At 46.5% G+C, this 23658-nt stretch overlaps 1 protein-coding gene across 1 annotated transcript in view; it reads left to right on the top strand.

Moving 5' to 3' along the window:
- Positions 1–472: 472 nt before the first annotated feature.
- Positions 473–23658, top strand: part of LOC138754624 (proproteinase E-like) — a 62426-nt gene continuing 39240 nt past the window's right edge. The window contains exons 1-4 of the mRNA XM_069919166.1: positions 473–616; positions 20529–20583; positions 23231–23325; positions 23409–23506. Of these exons, the coding sequence (XP_069775267.1) occupies positions 20541–20583; positions 23231–23325; positions 23409–23506 (236 nt within the window). The 5' untranslated portion in view covers positions 473–616; positions 20529–20540. The remainder of the gene's footprint in view (positions 617–20528; positions 20584–23230; positions 23326–23408; positions 23507–23658) is intronic.

Consider the following 23658-nt stretch of genomic DNA (forward strand, 5'->3'; position numbering starts at 1 on the left):
TCTATTTTCATGTTTAAAGATAATTAAAAGTAACTTTTGTTTAAGCAACCATTTGCCTAGGTGAATATCTATTGCTGCTGGGTTTTAGGGTCCTCTGGGCTCGTAGCATTTTATGGGGGCTCATCCTTTCGGATTGAAAATTGGAGTTTTTGTGAGTTATTGGCTAATTGTTTTTTCAAGCTAATTTCAAGCTTGTGTGTGGAAAATTGAGGTTGATTCATTTTTTGTCACAAACCTCACCTGGAGAGCAAGAGAAAAGAGGAACTGATGGTTATTGTTGTAGATGTGCAGTGGACAGAGTGTGTGTGGGAGCCAGCTGGGAGAACATTGCACCACTCTCACTCACCAGGCCAATGTGTCGCTGGTTCTGTCCAGTTTCATGGATGCTATTGCCCTAGAACCATCCTCTGATGTCACCAATCAGCTTGATTCTTACTGAGAAATTCAGATATTGTGACATCATCAGCCAGGTTAAATTTCAACTGTAATTTCACGGCTTCTTCCTTTCTCAAGTGACTACGGAAGCCGGTGCTTTTTAATCACATGTTGTTCCCGCGACAGGCTGGTTACTCTGTTGACTGCCTTTACTCTGAGCCAGAGGGGTTGCAGACTGCAGGTATGGTTTGACCTCTGCCCTATCTGACCCTGACTCTGCTCCTGCAGGGGGACACAGTTCCATTCGGATGCTTTTAACAACCAGTTTTTCAAGAGGTGTTCCCAAAAAAGGGAGCTTCCTGGTGCCGAAAAATACCTCTGCCTGACACAGTCATTCCTCTGGGAGACACAGGGGACTGCAGGCACTGTCATCCGGAGCAGTGAGAGTCTGATACAGGGTCTCAATACAAAGCATTGGCACCACCTCCTCTGGTGCTGTCTGGCCCCTTGAGTTCCTCGGGCAGCTCTTTTAGGGAGTTACATCCAGCACCGTGCATGGTGGGTGGGATACGGCAGGCAACATAAGATGGACGCTATGTTCCTAATGTCCAGAGCAAGTTCACAGAATTTCACAAAGAGAAGTCAGCCCACTGGCCCATCGAGTCTGCTCCGTCATCATGACCAGATCCACTCCCCGGCCTTCCCCCCTTAACCCTTGATGCCCAGACTAATCAAATACCCATCAATATCTGCCTTAAATACACCCATCGACCTCACGACCACAGCTGCCTTTGGCAACACCACCCTCTGACTTAAGACATTTTTCCACATCTGTTTTAAATTGATGTCCTTTTATCCTGAAGTTGTGCCCTCTTGACCTAGAATCCCCTACCTGGGAAACATCTTTGCCACATCTACTCTGTTAAGGCCTTTCAGCACCTGAAATGCCTCTATGAGGTTCACACCCCCCAACCTCCCATCCTTATGTATTCCAATGAGTACAATCCAAGAGTCGACAATCGCTGCTCATGTGCTAAGCCTTGTTTAACTCCCAGCAAATAGATGGGATAATCAGGTTGTTCACAGACCTGCGGCAGTATGTAGGAGTGCTGGGCTGGAGGGCACTCTCACACCTCTGGTGGATGTGTTGATCTCATTAGGTACAAACAGCAGGGTCCAACACAGTGAGCTGACCAATGTTACCAGGAACAGATCACTTCATTACATACCACATTTGTGCTCCTGGTTCTTGTGGTTCGGCCTGCGTGTTGTGGGTTACAAAGATGACCCTTTGTGACAAAGTGCATTATGCTTCCTTGAGAATGAGAGTATAATGAGAAAACTGGTTCATGACTGCGTTAACCACTGCCCTTGGGCAGGCTATGGGACTATCCTAGTCATTCTGGTTCGAACCGAGAGTGGGAGGTGACCACATGGACAGCATCCTGGTTACTTTTGGCTGGAGGCTGGTCCCATCCTGTCAATGAATAACATATACAGTGGTAGGCAAAAGTTTGGGCACCCTTTTCTGTTACTGTGAATAGTTAAGTAAGTAGAGGACGAACTGATCTCCAAAAGTCATAAAGTTAAAGATGACACATTCTTTTCCACATTTTAGGCAAGATTAGTGTATTATTTTTGTTTAGTACAATTATAGAATGGGGAAAAAAAAGAAAAGAGCACTATGAAAAAGTTTGGGCAGCCCGCAAGAGGTTTGAGCTCTCAGATAACTTTTACCAAGGTATGCTCACAGTCCTTGTTAGGAAAGGCTTGGTGATGAAAAATTCAAAGCTTTATAATCACCCCGACTCCTCAAACCTTGTCCCATTGTTCAGCCACCATAAGCATCTGCCTAGCACTGTGAAAGTTAAAATAGATGACCACAAAGCAAGAGAAGGTTATAAGAAGATATCAAGATGACTTCAGGTGGCCGTTTCCTCAGTTCGTAACGTATATAAGAAATGGCAATTCACAGGAATGGTGGAGGTCCAGTTGAGGCCTGGAATACCAAGAAAACTTTCTGAGAGAACTGCTCGTAGGATTGCTAGAAAATCAAACCCCCCCCACCCCCCGTTTGACAGCAGAAGACCTTCAGGAAAATTTAGCAGAATGTGCAGCTAATATGACCTTCATGGAAGAGTCATCAGAAGAAAACTTTCCCAGCATCCTCAGAAGAAAACTTTCCCAGCATCCTCAGCACAAAATTCAGCATCAGAAGTATGGCAAAAACACATCTCAACAAGCCTGACGCATTTTGGAAACAAGTCCTGTGGATTGATGAAGCTAAAATAGAACTTTTTGGCCTCAATGAGCAAAGGTATGTTTGGAGAAAAAAGGAGGCAGAATTTCATGAAAAGAACACTTCTCCAACTGTTAAGCACAGGGGTGGATCGATCCTGCTTTGGGGTGGTGTTGCAGCCAGTGGCACGGGGGACATTTCACTGGTAGATGGAAGAATGACTTCAATTAAATACCAGCAAATTCTGGAAGCAAATATCACACCGTCTCTCAAAAAAAGCTGAGGAAGATAGCTCTACAACAGGGTAATGATCCTAAGCACACATCAAAATCCACAATGGACTACCTCAAGTGGTGCAAGCTGAAGGCTTTACCATGGCCCTCATAGTCCCCCGACCTAAACACCATCGAATCTGTGTGGATAGACTTCAAAAGAACAGAGCATGCCAGACAGCCCAAGAATCTGAGTGAACTAGAAGCCTTTTGCAAGGAAGAATGGGCGAAAATCCCCCAAACAAGAATTGAAAGACTCTCAGCTGGCTACAGAAAGCATTTACAATCTGTGATATTTGCCCAAGGGATGTTACTGAAATACTGACTCTGCAGGGGGCCCAATCTTTTCTCTGGGCCCTTTTCCTTTTTTGTTATTTTGAAACTGTAAAAGATAGAAACAAAAAAAGTAATCTTGCTTAAAATATTAAAGAAATGTGCCATCTTTAACTTCATGTCTTTTGGAAACCAGGTCCTTTTACTCACTTAGCTATTCACAGTTACAGAATTTTTGTCCATATTTTTGCATGTCACTTGTATTTCAATGGTCCCCTACAAATTTCCATGTAATTTCATTTTCTGTTGTGATTAAGAGGCTAAACAGCCTATTGAGTCCCTTCCAGTTTACAGAGTTTCAGATTCCCTTGGAACTGATTCTCCCCACCAACACTGCCATCAACTCCTTGCAGATTCCACTACATATGCTGGGGCTGATTAACCTATCATGTCTGTGGGAGAAAACAGGAAGCCCATGTGCTCACAGGGTCAATGTGGAACATCCCCTCAGAGTGCCTGAGGTCAGGATCGAACCTTGGTCTCTGGAATCGCAAGGCAGTGGCTTCATAAGCTCTGCACCTGTGACCTCCTGCTGACAGAGTCCAATGCTGGCCTGCACTGTTTGTAGAGTGTCCAGTGTCATCAGGTTGGGTGCCAGATTCACAACTCAGCTTGCTGGCAGCATCCTGGATTTGAGTCCCATTTGAAAGCTCTGTTTATGGTTCCAAACATGGAGATGTTCCTGTTCTCCTGTTCCTGCTCAGTCTGGTGCTTCATCCATTGGGTTGACAGACATGGCTTAATCTTTGAAAGCCTGGTTACTGGCCACAGTGCCCGTGCTTGGGTATTCAGACCCAGGGAGAGAATTGGCTGCCTGGCTACGGAGAACTAGTGTGCTGCCATCCTGAGGAATTATAGCAAGGCCAGTCTCGCAGGGATGTGTCAGTCTCGCAGAGATCCATCAGTCTCGCAGAGATCCAAGTCCAGTCTCCCAGGGACATGTCCAGTCTCCCAGAGATCTATTAATCTTCCAGAGATCCATCAGTCCCCCAGGGATGTGTCCAGTTTCCCAGAGACCCAAGTGTAGTCTCGCAGAGATCTGTCAGCATCCCAAAGATCTGTCCTCTCCCCCAGTACACCAGGGATCTGCCCAGTGTCCTAAGGATCCATCAATGCCCTAGAGATCCCAGAGGAGGTATGTTGCAGTGAAGGAGCTGAGGCGAATGATATAGGATATGGGACAATACATTGGTGAGACCACACTTGGTGTAATGTGTGCAGTTCTTGTCACCCAGCTACAGGGAAAATATCACTAAGATGGATGTAGAAAAGATTCACAAGGATGTTACTGGGACTGGAAGGTTTGAAATAGATGGAGACACTGGATGAGGTGGGTTTCTTCCTGGAACGTAGAAGGCTGAGGTGAAGGTGGACGTTTGAAGGTGGAAGGGGGCATTCTTTTCATGGAGAAGCACAGTTGCAACATTTAAAAGAAGTTGAGACATGAGCATGAATTGGAAGATTAAACGGTGTATGGACTAATGTAAGCCCATGGGACGAGCTCAGCTAATTGGACCTAATGTAGGCCCAATGGGATGAGCTCAGCTAATTGGACCTAATGTAGGCCCAATGGGATGAGCTCAGCTAATTGGACCTAATGTAGGCCAATGGGATGAGCTCAGCTCTATCTGGAGAGAAATTGGAAATTGTTCCATCAGACAGTCATAGCACAGATTCAGCATTGGGAGGCCATATTTGACAAATTCTCTGAAGTTCTTTGAGCATATAACAGACACAGTGGTTAGAGGGGAACAGGTGGATGTAGTGTACTTTGATTTCCAGAAGAATGTGATAAGGTCCTTCAGAAAGATGCCATAAGATAAGGGAGAAGGGAGTGGACATCATTGGAGTAGGTTGAGCCAAGCTTTTGACTCAAGAGGCTGAGGTGGCAGTGCAGGAGTTGAAGCAAGAAAGGGCCACCATATTCAAGGAAAACAAAGTATTCAGCAAGTGGGCCCAGGTAAGGGTAGGTTTTATATACCATATATTTTTCCTTTAGTCATAGACTATGGGAATGGCAGCCAAGACAGGGGAATGCTCCTCTTGCAGAACACGGGAGACCAGCTGTATCTGCGAGAAGTGCATCCAGCTGCAGCTCCTGACAAACTGAGTTTGGGAACTGGAGATGGAGTTAGATGAACTCTGGATCATTCAGGAGGCCAAGGGGGTGATAGACAGGAGTTACAGGGACACAATCACACTTGGAGGCAGGAGGAGGGTTAGAGGGGTGACAGTCAGGAGAGGGCAAGGAAACAGTCAGGCAGGGCAGGGCACACTGTGGCTATTCCCCACAATAACATGTATACCATTTCGGATATTGTTAGGGGAGGACATACCAGGGACAAGCCCCGGCGATCAGGTCTGTGGCACGGTGTCTGGTCCTGTGGCTAAGAAGGGAAGAAAGGACTTGAGGAGGTCCTGCAAGGAGAGTTCAGGGAGTTAGGTGCTATGTTGAAGAACAAGATCTCCAGGGTTGTGATCTCAGGAGGTTAGAAATAGGAGGAGGATGCAGCTTAGCATGAGGCTAAAGACATGGTGTAGGAGGGAGGGCTTCAGGCTTCTGGATCCTTGGGCTCCCATCCAGGGAAGGTGAACCTGTTCCTGCATCTGAACTGGAGTGGAACTAATATCCTTGAGGGAAGGTTTGCTAATGCTGCTCTAATGGGTTTAAACTAGATTTGCAGGGGAATGGGAACCAGAGTGTCCGAGCAGATAGAGGAGGGAAAAGATGTTGTGAAAATTGCATGCACCATTAGAAGTGGTGGAAATGTTCTAAATTCATCTATTTCAATGCAAGGAGTATTGTAGGAAAGGCAGACGAGCTTAGAGCATGGATTGACACATGGAATTGTGGCCATTAGTAAAACTTGGTGACAGGAGGGGCAGGACTGGCTTCTGTTGCGATAGAACAGGGGGGATGAAAGGGGGAGGAGTGGCATTGCTTGCCAGGGAAAATGCCAGAGCTGCACTCAGGTAGGACAAAGCAGAGGGCTTATCTACTGAGGGTATATGGGTGGAACTGAGGAACAGAAAAGGTATGACCACACTCATGGGATGGTATTATAGACCACCCAGTAGGCAACGAGAATTGGAGGAGCACATCTGTAGACAGATAGCAGACAGCTGCAGGAAACATAAGGTTGTGATAGTAGAAGATTTTAACTGTTATCACAAATTGACTGGGACCCCTGATATGCACTCTCAGTTACTCTAAAGACTGAGTGAGAGCGATAGGCTTTAATAGACATTAGATTTCAGCTGGCCAAACTCCATGTGCTTGAATGAATGAAAGGGGGTAGGGAGGTCAATCTTTATGGCTAGGTCACAGGGGAAAGGTTACAAGAGATCGAGTCATCAGTGGGCAAGCCAGCCACTTATACACAGGACAGCACAGAACAGTATATACATATTGCCACAACCCCACCTGGTAAAAGGGTTGGATAGATGGCTTGGAGTTTGTCAAATGTGTTTAGGAAAGTTTCCTAAATCAATATATAGAAGTACCAACTAGAAAGAGTGCAATACTGGATCTCCCATTAGGGAACGAGACAGGACAGGTGACAGAAGTATGTGTAGGGGAGTATTTTGGGTCCAGTGATCATAATACTATTAGTTTCAAGATAATTATGGAGAAGGCTAGGTCTGGGCCTTGGGTTGAGATTCTAAATTGGAGAAAGGCCAATTTTGAGGAAATTAGAAAGGATCTATAATATGTGGATTGGAATGAGTTGTTTTCAGCAAGGAGGTGCAAGGTAAGTGGAGAACCTTCAAAGGTGAAATTTTGAGATTACAGAGTTTGTATGTTCCTGTCAGGATCAAAGGCAAGGCCAGCAGGCATAGGGAACCTTGGTTTCAAGGGATATTGGGGATCTAGTTTGGAAGAAGGAGAAGGTACATAACAGGTATAGGGAAAATGGAGCAAATGAGGAGTATAAATGGCAGAAATATTTAAAATGTCCTTTGCCACGAGTGTGGTGTCAGAGGGTGGGAGGGTAGCTCACACTGTTTAAAAAAGGTTCCAAAAATAACCCTGGAAATTATAGGCCAGTGAACTTGACGTTAGTAGTAGGTAAATGTGTTGTAAGAGATCAGATATACAATTATTTGCATAGCCAGGGACTGATTAGGAATAGTCAACTTGGCTTTGTGCATGGTAGGTTGTGTTTAACTAATCTTATAGTTTTTTGAGGAGGTTACCAGGAAAATTGATGAAGGAAAGGGTGTGGATGTTGTCTACATAGACTTTAGTAAGGCCTTTGACAAGGTCCCACAGGGGATGTTAATCAGGAAGGTTCAGATGCTAGGTATTCATGGTGAAGTAGTGAACTGGATTTAACAATGGCTGGACAGGAGAAGCCAGAGAGTAGTGGTGGATGGCTGCTTCTCAGATTGGAGGCCTGTGACCAGTGGTGTGACTCAGGGATTGGTGCTGGGGCCATTGTTTATATCAATGATCTGGATGATAATATGGTAAATTGGATTAACAAGTTTGCAGATGACACAAAGATTGGAGGTGCTGTGTTCTTCAGCTGCAGAGCCGTTGGTTTGCTCCTGGTTTGCCGCCCTGATCACTATCCCATGGGTCGTCTTTTCTGCTTCATCTTCTTAAATGGGAGGGTGGTCTCCCCATTTTCAGGTCCTCTGCGCCAATCCTCCGCTTCGCCAGAATCTGCCACCCCCTGTGGCTGCTGCCGAACACAGGCACTGCCATCTTGGGCCTGTCACTTCAATTCGGGATCTCACCCCCACTCTGGCCTCTGTGTCTGTGTAGAGTCTGTGGCCTCCTGCATTGTCACTGCATGTGAGTTTGAAGATCAACACCTCATCTTCTGTTTGGACAGGCTGCAGCCTTCCGGACTCAATACCAAACTCTCCAACTTCTGATGACATGCTCATCCCCCCTCTCTCCCACTACTGCCTGTTATTATTTTGGATCCATTTCTTTCCCTTTTGTTTTTTCTTTATACATACTGTGCAAAAAATTACACAGACAAAGAAGCTTAAATTGATTTTAACTGCCTCTTGACTGTCACCTGGTACATCCTATCAGAGATATTCCCTTTGTTTTCCATTATCACTGCTTAAATTTCTCTCTCTCTCTCTTTCTTTCTCTCTCCCCTTCTCCTTCTCCCTCTCCCTCTTTCTCTCCCTCTCCCTCTCCCTCTCCCTCTCCCTCCCTCTCCCTCCCCCCCCTCTCTCTCTCTCTCTCTCTCTCTCTCTCTCTCTCTCTCTCTCTCTCTCTCTCTCTCTCCCTCCCCCGCCCCCACGGGTGCTGCCTGTCCTGTTGAGTGTTTCCAAAGTTGCTGGGCAAGTTAATGGGGTGTTGAAGGAATTGTCTGGTGTGTTGGCCTCCATTAGTCAGGGGATTGAGTTCAAGAGCTGTGAGGTTTATTGTAGCTTGGCAAAACTCTGGTTAGACCACATTTCGAGTATTCAGTTCTGATCGCCTGATTGCAGGGAGGACGTGGAAGCTTTGGAGAGGGTCCTGAGAAGATTTACCAGGATGCTGCCTGGATTATGAAGCAAAACTGAGCAAGCTGGGGCTTTTCCCTTTTGGAAAGGCAGGAATGGAGATTACAGAGTAGGGGGTGTTGTGTTATTGTTGTTAATTTTCCATGAGGGCTCCAGTTTCCTCCCAACGCTTGAAATATTCTGAGGTTTGTAGGTTAATTGGGTGTAAGTGGCGCTCTGCCCATGTATATTCGATTGAGGCAGGGAAAGGATGGTCAGGTGAAAGCACCATGGTGAATAAGGGATGCTGAAAATCCATTTCAGAAGAAAAGAAAAACTTACAAGAGGTTTAAGAAGGTAGGGAATGATCGAGCTCTAGAGACAGACAAGATTACCAGGAAAGGACTTAGGAGAGCTAGAAGGGCCATAAGAAGATCTTGGTCAGCAGGATTAAGGAAATCTGCAAGGCACTGAAGAATAAGAGGATGAGATGTGTGAGGATAGGACGCATCAGGGCGATGGTGGATACATGCGCATGGAGTTGGAGGAGGTAGCAGAGGTCCGTAATGAATACTTTTCTTCAGTATTCACCAGAGAAAAGCAACTTGGCAATTGTGAGGATGACTTAAATCGGACTGAGGTCCTTCTGTGTGTTGACATTAACAAAGAGGATGTGTTGGCATTTTTAAAATCATGAAGTTAGACAAATTCTGGGGGAGAATTTACCCAAGGCTACTGTGGGAAGTGAGAGAGGAGATTGCTGTATCGTCACTGGAGATCTTCGTATCGTCACTGGGGACAGGAGAATTGCCAGAGGTTTGGAGGGTTCCAAGTGTTGTTCCCCTGTTCCAGAAAGGGAGTAGAAATAATTCAGGAAATTATAGACCAGTGAATCTTATTTTGATGCTGTTGGAGAAGATCCTGAGAGAGAGGATTTACAAGCATTTAGAGAGACATAATCTGATTGGGGATAGTCAACATGGTTCGACAGGGGAAGATCAAGAATTCTTTGAGGATGCAACAATGCACATTAATCAATGTAGAGCAGTGGATGTAGTAAATATGGATGACAGTGAGGCATTTGATAAGGTTCCCCATGCAAGGCTCATTCAGAAAGTCAGGAGGAATGGAATCTAAGGAGGCCTTGCTTTGTGGATGTGGAAGGTTTGTATTCTGCATGGAGTTTAGTGACCAGTGGTGTTCCACGGGATCTGTTCTGGTACCCCTCCTTCTTGTAATTTCTATTAAGGACCTGGATGAGGAAGTGGAAGAGTTGGTTAGTAAGGCTGTGGATTTACAAATTCGGTGGTGGTGTGGATAGTTTGGAAGGTTGCCAGAGGTCACAGATGATGATACCCTGATGCGTATCTCCTGGGCCTAATAAAATGTGAAGTAGTTCATCTCAGTAGATCAAATCTGAAGGCTGAATACAATGTGAATGATAAGACATGGGGAGGAACTGCAAGATCTGGGGTGGGGGTGGGGAGGTGGGTGTGTCTCTTGGGCACTGAAAGCTGCTGAAGAGGTTGACAGCATTGCTAGGAAGGCGTATGGAGTGTTGGCCTTCATTAGCCATGGGATCTAGTTCAAGAGCCACAAGGTAATGTGCAGCCAAATAAGACCCTTAAGTTAGATCACACTTGAAATATTGTGGTCATCTCTCAGCAGGAAGGATATGGATCCTATAAAGAGGATGCAGAGGAGATTTACAAGGATGGATCGGAGAGCGCGTCTTCTGGGGATAGGTTGAGTGAACTTGGTCTTATCTCTTTGGAGTAATGGAGGATGAGGGGGTGACCTAATAGATGTGCATAAGGTGATGAGAGACATTGATCGTGAGGATAGCCAAAGGCATTTACTTTGGACTGAAATGGCTAACACAAGGGAGCATAGTTTTAAGGTGGTTAGGAATACGTACGGGGGATTTAAGAGATAAGTTCTTCACACAGAGAGCGGGGGTTGCAATTGCTCTGCTGGCAATTCGATGGAACATGAAACTGAGAAAAATGGAAGCTTATGCAGTTGCTGGAGTAGGTTACCAGGCTGGTTCAACACTGTGGGCTGAAGGACCTGTACTTTGCTGTAGTTTCATGTTTTATAAAGGAGATAAAGGTAATCAGAAACAATGGGATTCTATTGGAATCAATGTGGTCAATTCTGGAGCCATAGGAGATGGGCAAGGCCTCAACGAGTTTTCTCTGTATTATTGTGGAGAAAGCCAAGAGGACTGGGGAGCGGGGATGCCAATGGTAATGTATTACAGTTGAGGAGGTGCTGAATATCCTGATGCGTATCTCCTGGGCCTCATAAAGTATTTCCAAGGACACCATGAGAAGCCAGAGAAGAAACTGCAAGCAACCTGGCTGAGATTTGAGTTATTATTAAGTATGGGTGATACAGGAAGGAGACAAATATTGTGTCTCTGTTCAAGAAGAGCTGCAGGGAAAAGCCTGGGAACTACAGGGCCGTGAGTCTAACTCAGTTGTCGGTAGGTTATTAAAGAGTATGGTCGCACTGGAAAATGTACATGCACATGGATTGTCAAGAGTTGATTAGAAAGAGGGTTTTGTAACTGCAAGGTCATTTCGCACAAATATGAGTCTTTTGAAGATGTGACCGAGAGGACTGACGAGGGCAGGGTTGTAAATATTGTATATACGGATTTCAGCAAATATTTGATAAGGTTTCACACGGTGGGCTGCTCTTAAAGGTGAGATTGCATTTGATCCAGGGAGAGAGAGAGAGAGAGCAGAATGGACAGAAAATTGGCTTCATGGAAGAAAGGAGAGGGTGATGGTAGAAGGTTGTTTTATCAAACCCTGTGGCTAATGGTGTGCCACAGGATTCAGTGCTGGGCCCATTATTGTTTCTCATCGCTATCAATGAATTGCAGTTGACACTAAAGTGTCTAGTATTGTAGATATTGAAGACAGTTGCAAAAAGATCTTGATTCGATTAGTAGGTGGTTGATGGAATTTAATGCATAGAAATGCGAGGTGTGCATTTTCAGAGGTCTAACATAGATAGGGCCTACATAAAGATCTGGGGAGCAGAGGGTTCTGGGAGTACAGGTACATAGTACCTTGAAAGTGGAGCCCTAGATAGATAGGATGGTCAAAAGGGGTTGGCACAATGGTTATCATCAGTCAGAATATTGTATAAGAGTTGGGAGGTCATGCTTGCTGCAGGTGTATAAAAACATGATGAGGCCCCTATTTCAATATTCTGCTCAGTTTTGGTCATCGTGCTACAGGGAAGATATTGTCTAGGTGAAGAAGAAATTCATGAAAATGTTGCCAGGACTCAGAGGCTTGAGCTATAGGGAGAGATTGAGCAGACGTGGGCTTTATTCCTTGGTATGCAGGACGATGAGGGGGTGATCTCACAGAGATGTACAAAGTCATGAGTGGAATAGATTTGGTGAGTGCAGAGATTCTTTTGTCCAGAGCAGGGGCATCGGGAACCAGAGGGCATCAGCTTTAGATGAGGGGGAGAGATTTAACAGGAATATGAGGGGGTAACATTTTTATTACACAGAGGGCGGTGGGTGTGTGGAACAGGCAGTTGGATGAGAAGGTCGAGGCAGGTACAATTGCATTGTTGAAGAACTATTTGGGCAAATACATGGGGAAGAGGGGTTAGAGGGATCTGGGCCAAATGGAGGCAGGTAGGACAAGTGTGACTGGGCGTGGGCATTGGGCTGAAGGGTCTGTCTCCAAGCTGTGAGACATGATGAATTTTCTGAATTAGAATAAATTACCAGTGTTGTGAAGTTTATTTTCTTCACAACCACTAATTTCCTTGCCCTTTTAACCAACATTCCCATTGACCACTATTTCCCTGATGGTGGCTTGATGAAGTTGTCCCTTGAATGGAAGGTTTTATCTCATCCCAATGGTGCCTCCAACATCAGGGAAATCTTGATAAGAGGCGAGGCTGGTCAGTTTGAGGCTGTGTTTGTGTGCTCAATGGTTCATAAACTGAAGGCTGAGGAGCTAAAGCACTAGAGAGATGTTCCTCACACTTCTCCTGGTGAACTCCACCAACAGCTGAAAACCTGTTCACTGCTCTTTTACCACAGTCTCCATTGCCCCAATGGAAGAGAATTCCAGACCGAATTAGTTATTGAGCAGATGTGGAGGAGGGGCCCTGGGGCTGGTCGGACTTTTGGATCTGCGTGAGAAGCTCCCGATCCCACCGGCTGAATCTACCTCCACTGGCCAGGATCATCCCATCCTTGATTTGGGTGCCAGGATGCCATTACCTGCTTGCTGTCAAACAACATCGCACGGCCAGCAGGACTCTCCCCAGCTCTCATGAGGTGCAGTCTTCCACTGCCCAATGCTGGGATCAGGAAGAGACCTCAATCAGAGAGATAAAATGCGGAAATGTAGGCATGAGAAAAATCGAAGAAGTTGCAGACAATGTGATTGAAGTAAAAGCACAATGTTGGAGAAACTCAGCAGGTCAAACAGCAGAGATAAAGATAACTAACCAATGTTTCAGGCTTGAGCCCTTCATCAAGGTGTGAGCAAAATGTGGGCAAGTGTCTGAACAAAATGGTGGGACAGAGGGGCAGGGGGAGGAGTACAGTGCCACAGGCAGGAAGGTGTATTGGGGAACGGGACAGGGAAGGAGTGGGGTGGCAGATGAAAGAGAGGGTGACTGTGGGAGAGATAGGGGAAAGGAGGTAGAGGTTGGGAGAATGAAGGAAAGGGATTTTGGATGGGAGAGAGGGGAAGATTGTGTCTGCATGTAGGAGTGCATGAGTGAAGAATGGAAGGAAATCTCATTGAAACTTGCAGAATTTTCAGTGCCTAACACGTTTTGATGCAGGGAGAGTGTTCCCCTGGCTCATAGTTTGAGAAAGCATAGAGGAGAAATATCATCACTTGTAGGTGGGTGAACATTTGTCCATCTCCATCCTGGAAGCTCAGCTGAAGGTGCATAGATTTATGGGCATGAAAGGACATGGAATATAAAGGTGCGGCAGAAGTCTAGCCGTGAACTTGATGACTGGTGGAGTAGACTCATAGGGCCGATAGGGCAACTCCTCCTCCCATCACTGTTGTCCTATTCGAACATAAAAACAAAAGGAATATGAGCAGGAGAGGGCCATTCAGGCCATCAAGCTTGCTTTGCCATTCAATGAGGTCTGATGTTAGGCTCATCTCCACCTCCCTGCCTTTCTCCCATACCCCTTTGTATGCAAATTCAATCCAATCTTGACTTAAAGCTATTTCCTGAGGTATTCTCCACTGCTTCAATGAGCAAAGAATTCCATAGATTCACCATGTTAACACCTCTGCTTCTGGAGTTTGTTCCATGTCTCCATGATAAGTTGCAGCCTCCACTGGTAGCTCTCATGAGGAACTGAAGCCATCATCTTTCATGTGTTTGCACTTAACACCTCAATTCCTATTCCAACCCCTGCTGTGTCACGATAAACTTGACTGTGTACTTCCCAGTGTTCCATTCGATCCAGCAATTTCTCCTCCTTGCGAATGTTGGCTGTCCACACCCTGTTTCATCTTGCAAGCTGCTTAATCCCCTCAAGGTTCACCTGATCTAATTCACAGTTGTCCTCCTGCACTCACCCACCCCCCCAACCCCATGACCTGTACAAATCTCAGCTCATTTGGAGCTAGAGTCTTCAGTGCCCAGCTCATAACATGAGGTTAGAATGTTGAAGTAGTTCAGCTCCATAACAGGTCCTACCAGCCCATGAGTCCCCGCCACCAAAATACACCCATGTGACCAATTAACTTACTAACCCTGTACATCTTTAGAACATGGGAGGAAACTGGAGTACCTGGACGAAATCTAAGCAATGATGGGGAGAACGTGCAAACTCCTTACAGACAGCGATGGATTCAGACTGGGTCACTGGCTCTGTACCATTGTGCCCCATGATATAACATGAGTCACCAAGAATGCTACAAGAATGACCTTAAGGAAGAGCTAGTTATGAGTGAGACTGAGCAACTCAAGGTGCACACTGATGGTCACATCAGACCTTGTATGGTGAAAAGGGTTTGGCTCATCAGGCATCCAATCAAATCAACTCTAACATGCTTTCAGAGGCACAAAGTAGGAGAAGAAGAGTGCCCTATAGGGCGCAGAGTTCATATGTGGCGAGGGCAGCATAAGCCTGCTGAGGTGAGGTTCATTCAAAAGCCTGATGGCTCTGGGGAAGAAACTGTCTTTGAACCTATGGTGTGTGAGCTCATTCTTGAACCTTCTCCCCAAATGGATGAAGGAGAAGAGAGCATGGCTGGGGTGGGATCGAACTTCATTCCTGAGATGGCCCGACAGATGAAGTTGAAGGAGGGGAAGTTTGTGTGAGATTCTGAGCTGCATTCACCACCTTCTGCAGCTTCCTCCCATCTCAGGGGAGCAGCTCCCATCCCATGCTGTAATACATGCGGGCCAGATGCTCTGGAGAACTTGTTGGGGCCATGCTGAACTTCAAAGGAAAAATGGGCCTTGGAGAGCTTTCCTCAGGCTGATATAGGTCAAGTTGCTAGAAATGTTTATGCCCAATAACTTGAAGGAACCTACTGTCACCTTTTCAGAGCCATTAATGTGGTAAAGGAGAGTGGGCTCTTCCCCCTCCTAAAGCCAATGATCAGCTCCTTTGTCTTACTGGCATTGAGCGAAGTTATCTTGGCACCAGACCATTAAGATCTCAGTCTCTTTCCTGTATTCCGTCCGGGATGGGAGCTGGCCAGGATCAGAAGCTACAGAAGGTGGTCCTTAAGGTAAATCTGCATTTGCTGGGGCCCAGTGTGGTACGTGAGAGAAACCTAGTAGGTCGCGAATTCATCTCAGAGCATTACACAAACTTTCCTTCCCTCCATTGACTCCACCGACATCTCCTGCTGCTGGTGAAAGGTGGCCAACATCCTGAAGGACTTATGACGCCCTGGATGCACTCTCTTCTCCTCCCCCCATCGGGGAGAAGGAACAAGAGTGGGATCGAATGCACCAACAGACTTAAAGGCAGTTTTCTTCCCTGCAGCCATCAGACTCCTGAATGAACCCCACAGCAGAGCTCTCATGCTGCCCTTGCTCTGAGCAAATTGTTTTCCTTTCCATTGTAATTCCACACTCTGCAAATTGTGCTCATTATACAGTTTGAAGAATGTTATAGACCACCTGCTCACAGAAAGACCAAATTAACTACACGATTCAATATTCTCATCATCATTTGCTGTGTGACTGCAGTGTCACCAGTGAACATGAGACTGGAGCAGTGTTTGGGGGTATAATAAGGGGGCGGTGTCGAGAGCCTCGCAGGCACCGTTAATGGATGTGATCATGTTGGAGATGTGGCTGCCTTTCTTCACTGATTGTGGTCTGTTAGATGAGAAGTCAAGGTTCCAGGTGCAGAAGGGGCAGAGGTCTCAAGGTTTGGGGATGGGTTTACCTGGGACTTTGTCAGGGTAGTCAATAAACAGTCGTCATCAAAGATGGCCTTGGTGAAGACTAATTAAACCATGTGTCACACATGGAAGCATATGCATATCGAGGGCCCTGGCTGCCATTTGAAGGGGGCGCCACTGTCCTCGCTTCACCCACCCAATATCGAACTCCTGAGCCCAATGCAGATCATCGCCTTTCAGCTTGTGCTTGTTGTCTGCCGATCGGACTGCTGATCCTGCCTCCGCTGAAGAGCTGCCTGAGTAAGCCCGACATCTAACTCCTAAGCCCGACGCGATTTCCGACGGCCTGGCTGATCCTAGCCCTGGCCATCCGTCACCCCCTGCCCCATCTAACTCCCGGAGCCCGACCTCCTCGGCCTTGCTGACCCTACCTAGCCTCATCCATTGCCCCCCCCATCGAACTTCCAGTGCGCAACCCCCTCGGCCTTGCTGACCCTACCTAGCCCCATCTGTTGCCCCTCTCCACCCTCATCTAACCCCTGGCACCTGACCTCCTAGATCTTGCTGACCCTACCTAGTCCCGCCCGTCGCTCCCCCCCATCTAACACCCAGCGCCTGACCTCCTTGGCCTCGCTGACCCTACCTAGATCAGTCCATCACCCCCCCATCTTACTCCCAGCGCCTGACCTCCTTGGCCTTGCTGACCCTACCTAGACCCGTCCATCACCCCACCGTCTCAAAGGAAAAGTAGGAAAATTAATCAAAATGTAATGTTTCCCTCTATTAAACTTGACTTTATCTGTGTTTGAATTGAAATTTTTTTTTAATGTTGTGTCTTCTGGGAGTGAATGCTGAGGCTGTTTGAAAAGTGTGTTGCTATTTTGATGGAGTTGCGTCCATCTGTTCTAATATGGCCACTAAAGGAAATGCAGAAGAGCACTTTGTCTGCAATCAATGCTCGCTGCATAATCAAATATATACGTGGAATATACTGGATGATCCACTGAGTTCCTCCAGCAATTTGTTTTTTCTCCATGAAAAAAAAATCAAACTTGAAAGGCAAATCTTCACGCTGGTGCAGGTCTGATTTCGATCAGTTCTTGGGGTTGATGAAATATTATTAAAGGTGGACCAAACAAGAATTTACTGTTGTTTTAGTGTCACCTGGTGTTTTTGGATCCTTGAGGCCCATTTGTTTTCTGCCAGCCTGATCAGTGAGATTTTACTCCGTGGGACAATTTGTGTCCCTGCTGCTCATTTCATGAACTGGTGTTCTACAAAATTATGAGAGGCATAGATTGTTAAAAAGGCACTGTCTGTAACCCCTAAGGACATATGAACAAACTGAAGGGAGGGAAGTTTAGGGGAGATTTTAGGGGTGTTTTTTTTACACAGAGAGTTGTGGGGGCCTGGAACACCTTATCAGGGATGGTGGAGGAGGCTGAAACATTAGGGACATTTAAGAGACTCTTAGACACATGGATGGAAGAAAAATAGAGAGTTATGGGGTAGGGAGGGTTTAGTACAATTTTTAAAGAATATATAGGTTGGCACAACATTGAGGGCTTAAGGGCCTGTACTGTGCTATGTTCAATATTCTGTGTCCATGACTGCTCTTGGAGAGAACTCTCCTTTTTCCTCACTCAGGCAGTCCCCACCCCACCTGTCTCTGCCCCACCTGTAGCTACCTGTGTCCACATGTCCATAAAGATATTCTCCAGTCCACTGTCCAATCAGCCTGTGTAGATGGGTTTATAATCTGATGGACTAGGTCTTCTTGCTGATGAGCTTGATTCCACCGCCTGCAGACCTCTTGATGCTTCCTGCACTTAGTCTTGTCTCCTTTAGCTGCTGCCTTTTCCCAAGTCCCTGGAACAATTGCAATGCAGATTAGGTTAGGTTTGGTGGCTTGGTACGTGCTGCTTTTGGGCTACCAGTAGGGCAGAGTCCCCGCCCCCTCTTCAGTGCTGGGCTCCTGATACCTGCCTGTGTACTGAAATCTGGGGTGGGGAAGGAGGTGGAGGCCTGACATCCACCCACCAATCCTCCACTCCATTGCTGTGCTGGGATTGGATCAGATCACACCTTCAGTTTACATCTGACCCCTAAGATTTAAGCAGTGGATGCCTGGTATATGAATGGGGTCACTGCCGTGTTACCTGCAAAGGTACATGTGGGTAAAATAATTGACCTTTCTTTTAGTCACTCCTCTACCGGATCATTGTCTGAAGAGATCATGCAAAATGTTTGTATTTCACCAAATATTCAGACCATGATGTTGTGCCAACCCATATAAACCAACTCCACCACAGCCTAATCCTTCGTGAAACATGATGGGCTGCAAATTGTAGTAAAATGCTGGAGGAACTCAGCCAGTCCTTTCTGCATCTGAAAAGATAGGCTGAGTTCCTCCAGCATTTTGAAGTTACTCTAATCCTTCCTCACACGCATAACACTTGATTTTTCTAACATCCATATGCCTGTCTAAGACTCATTCAAATGTTCCTATTATACCAGCCTCCTACACCACCCACGACAATGAATTCCAGGCACCCACTGGTCTCTATGTAAAAAAAACTTGCCTCTGATGTCTCCTCTAAACTTTCCTCCATTCACATTTTATAAATGTCCTCTGGTATTGACCATCGGTGCTCCAGGAGAAAGATTCTGGCTGTCCAACCTATCTGAGCCCTCAAAATCTCATCTCCCTCTATTAAATCACCTCTTAATCTTTGTCACCCAACTCATCCTTTGTCATCCCAAATTTCCTTTCTGACAAGTTCTCCTTGCATCCATTGGTGACCAACACCAATTTACTCATCACACCAATGTCTCGAATAGACAGGTTGATAGGGTTACGCCACAGGTGGACAGGGCTGTAAAGAGAGCTATTGGCATCATGGCCTCCAGGAATCAAAGTATTGAATACAGTAGTTGGGATGTTATGGCAAAGTTGCATAAGACATTGGTGACCAAATTTGGAGTATTGTGTGCAGTTTTGGTCACCTAACTACAGGAAATATATCAATAAGATAGAAAGTGTGCAGAGAAGATTTACTAGGATGTTGCCAGAATTTCAGGAACTGAGTTAGAGGGAAAGATTGAACAGGTTCAAACTTTATTCCCTGAAGTATAGAAGAGTGAGGGGAGATTTGATAGAGGTATTTAAAATTATGAGGGGGATAGTGAGAGGGTCTCTCATGTGAATGTTCTGGGCACGCAGGAGAATGCAGATACTGGAATCCGGAGCCAAACACAATCTGCTGGCGGAACTCTGTGGTCGAGCAGCATTAGTGGGAGACAATGAATGATAAATGTAGGTGGAGTATTTCCTCTGATGGTAGGTGAGATACAAACCAGAAGTCATGGGTGAAATGGGAAAGGTTTTGGGGGGGCAACACATGAGGGAGAAGCTCTTCACACAGAGAGTGGCGGGGGCGTGGAATGAGCTGACAGCTGAAGTGGTGAATGCAGGCTCAATTTTAAGAAAAATGTGGACAAACTGAAGGGGGAGGCATGGTGGGATATGGACTGGGTGCAAGTCTGTGGGACGAGGCGGAATAATAGTTTGGCACAGATTATTTTTTCTGTGCTGTAATGTTCTATTGCTCCATGATTCTACTCTATGGAAGGCTTTTACCTTCTTGTTTACCCCCTTAAACCTGTTTCCTGTTTTTCTTTAACTGCCTTCATTCACATCTGGGTGCTTTATTTCTTCTCCCCGTGCTCCATCCATGGGGATGCATGGAGATTGTACCAAGACCATTTCTGCTGCGCAACCTAACCCTGCTCATTCCTCATTGGCCAGCACAGGCTTTTGTTTTGAGTCCAAGGCATTGGAATTGCTTCCCTTCCAGTTACCCACCCCTCCCCCTTGCACTTTTGATCTGTCCCAGACCTTTCCTATGACTACTCCAACCTAATTATAGTGTTCTCACTGCCGGTAGTGAGAACCTATTTCAGGGTGAAGGCTTCAAGCTAATGTGTTGATCTGAAATGCAGGTACCATCACCTGCATCTGTGCCTCTTCTCCCCTAACGTCGTAAGGCCAGTAAGCCCAGACTGAGCTCAGGGAGGAGTTGTACTGTGGGGAGATCAGTGACATGGCCAACTCCCATTTGAGAGGTTAATAGATCGGTGTCCAGAACAATCCCGTCTGGGGCACTTGCCTCTTTACATAACTCCTGCACTAATTTCCCTCAATTCCGATTAAGAGTTTTGGCTCGAAACGTCGACCATTCGTGGTCTCCCAATAATCCTGCTCGACCACAGAGTTATGCCAGTAGATTTTGTTTGGCTCCGGATTCCAGTATCTGCATTCTCCTGCGTGCCCAGAACATTCACATGAGAGACCCTCTCACTGAGGGAATAGGGGGCCATGTGTGCACCAGTAAATGCCTTCAATGCCTGCTAAGTAACCCTGATGAGTGGTTTGATCCACAATTAGTCAGCACAATGTTTTTGTTTTCACAGCTTTCCAGAAGGATGATGAGGGAACTTCTTCTCACCCTACTTCTTGCAGTCAACAGTAAGTCTTGGACATACCTTGTGAAATTTGTATCTGAGGCATCACATCTCAAATCCTGCTTTAAACTCAAACTTGTCCTGTCTAAATTAGAAGATTCAGCATGTCATGGAAAACTTCATCAAACCTCTACAGGTGGACTGTAGGAGTGAATTGGAGTGAATGCAGAAAGTATTTTCCCCAGAGTAAGGGGATTGGTAACCAGACGGCATAGGCTTAGGTGAGGGGGGGGGGCGGTGGGGGGGGGGGGGAGAGATTTAATCAGAATATGAACCTTTTTTCACAGAGGGTTGTGGGTGTATGGAACAAGTTACTGGAGGAGGGCGATGAGGCAGGTACTATTGCAATGTCTGAAGAAACATTTGAATGGATATATGGATAGGACAGGTTTAGAGGGCTCTGTTAAAAACACAGTGAAAGGCCGGAGGAACTCTGCCGGTCTTTCAGCGTCCATAGGAGATGTTGTTGATGTTTCGGACCTGAGACCTTCCTTAAGTAGAATGAGCCAAGAGCTGAAAATCTCAGAATTCAGACAGGAGTCCAGACCAACAAAAGGTGTTAATTAGATATGATAAGGGGAGAGGTGAGAATTTATCATGCCTGTGTAAAAGGAAAAAGGGAAAAGGGAGAGAAGGAGATGGGGGAAGAGAAGTGATGGGGGTGGGTTTTAACGAAAGTTGATATTAATGGCATCCAGTTGAATCCCACCACTAGACACAAATTGTCTGCTCCTCCCCTCTCTGCCTTCCGCCTGGACCGCTCCCTCTGTGACTCCCTTGTCCACTTCTTCCTCTCCACCAATCGCTCCCTTGGTACCTACCCCTGTGACTGCAGGAGATGCTCCAATTGCACCCACGCCTCCCTCCCCACCATTCAAGCCCTAAACTGTCCTTCCAAGCCATATTTCACTTATGAATCTACAAGGTTCATCTACTGCACTCACTTTTAAATTTAAATTTAGACATACAGCACAGTATCAGGCCATTTCAGCCCATGTCACCCAATTACACCCAATTAACCTACAAACAGAGGAAGGAATCTGGAACCCCTGGAGGAAACCCAGCACAGACACGGGGAGAACGTACAAATTCCTTACAGACACCCCGATCCCGATTACTGGTGCTGTAACCATGTTGCGCTAAGCGCGATGCCAAGCATGCCATTATGTTGTGGTCTCCTCTACATTGGAGAGACAGAACACGGACTGGGAGATCACTTCATTGAGCATCTTGGCTCTGTCTGTTGCAACAGTGGGGATCTCCCAGTAGCTCCCCCCCCCCTTTCAATTCCTAATCCCATTCCCTTGCTGACATGTCTGTCCATTGGCTCATGCACTGTCAGACTGAGACCACCAGCAAATTGAAGGAACAACACCTCATCTTCCGACTGGGCACCCTCCATCCAGACAGCATTGATATCAACTTCTGTGGCTTTTGTTAACCACCCCCCATCACCCCACCCCCCCCCCCTCCCTCTCACCTTCCCCCAGCTCTGCCTCTCTCCCTTTTCCCTCACCTCTTTTACACAGACATGATAAATTCTCACCTTTCCCCTTATCATATCCAATTAACACCTCTGTTGGTCTGGACTCCTCCCCCAGCTGGAACTGTCTCTGAGATTTCCTGTTTTCTCCTCATTTTACTTGTTATTTGCTTATTCTTTGAAGAAGGCCTTTGGCCCGAAACATCGAGGCTGAAAGACCGACTGAGTTCCTCCACCACCTCGATGTGTTTTTAACTACAACCACAGCGTCTGCAGACTTTCATGTTTCACTTGGAGGGATATGGGTCAAACACGGACAGGTGAACTGGGTGGGTGGGGCATTTTGGTCAGTGTCAGTAAGTAGGGCTGAAAGGCCACGCTTCCACGCTGTATGACTCTATAGGAAGCAAAGAAAATCCCATCGTAAAGGCTGAGATTCTTCACCCTTACGTCGCAAACCTTACCTTCGTAAATGGTCTTTGAGGAGCTCCAGGGCGCTGACTCCAACCCTTCTGTAGGCTTGTGGCAGAGATGGAGCGGAGCACTCCACCTCACTCCATAAATATCCAGCCACTGCAAGCGAATGGCTAGAAGTGGGCTGATGACAGCGTCAGCACGCAGCCCAGGACTGTTTAGGGAACATGTTTATGCCAGAGAACCGTGGGCTAGTCATCATCAGTGGGGTACCGGCCTTGCCCTCTGCTTCTTCGTCCTTCTCCATCTCCTGCCTCTGGTGGGTCAGGATGACCAAGCCCAAGACAATTATTCCACAGCAGGAGCAGTCTGACCCCCCCCCCCCCCCCACCAATGCTGGCCCAACACTGTTGTCCAATTTTAGCAGATCTGGGTACAGAGCTGGCCTCACAGGCCACAGGCTCTGGAGCCACATGCTGGGGCTTCAGGCTACCACTGTCGGAAGAAGGTGAAGCCACAGCGATGTATGCCAAGGAGCAGCTGAATCAAATCCACCTTGAAGGCGAAAGTGTCGAGGAGCAAGCGGTGGAGGACCCTGTCGGGCACGGGCCGACTGCCCCTGCTGTCACTGAATTTTCCTTCCACTATTACTCTCTGCTTTCTTCCTACGAGCCAATTTATTTGTCCATATGGCCAATTTTCCACTGATCCCCATGACTTATGACCTCTCGGGAATGAATCCTTTTGTTTACAGCCTCGACTCACGAGTTCAGTTGTGGAGATCCCGTCTACAAACCAAGCATGAACCAGAAGGGTAGCAGTGTGGTCCCATTCAGTTGGCCATGGCAGGTAAACCAAGATATCAACTCAATCTGTGCATCAAATAATCCCTTCTGGCAGTGCCAACAACACAGCATGTTTGTTGCGTGTAGGTTTTGTTGCAAGCTAAAAAAGGAATCTCCTATTTCCATATATGTGGAGGAGCCCTCATTGACCCTGTCTGGATCCTGACTGCTGGAACCTGTATAAAGTGAGTACTATATCAGGAACTTCCACCAATTATCTCTTTAAAACACAGTAGAACCCCTGGTTTTGGTAGATACTAGATAAGTGTGATTGCTTGAGACTTGCTCTTACAATGCCCAGCTAATACACCTGCACTAAGAATAAACAGTTTATAAG

The sequence above is a fragment of the Narcine bancroftii genome, chromosome 2 (genome assembly GCF_036971445.1).
Source record: "Narcine bancroftii isolate sNarBan1 chromosome 2, sNarBan1.hap1, whole genome shotgun sequence".
NCBI lineage: Eukaryota > Metazoa > Chordata > Chondrichthyes > Torpediniformes > Narcinidae > Narcine > Narcine bancroftii.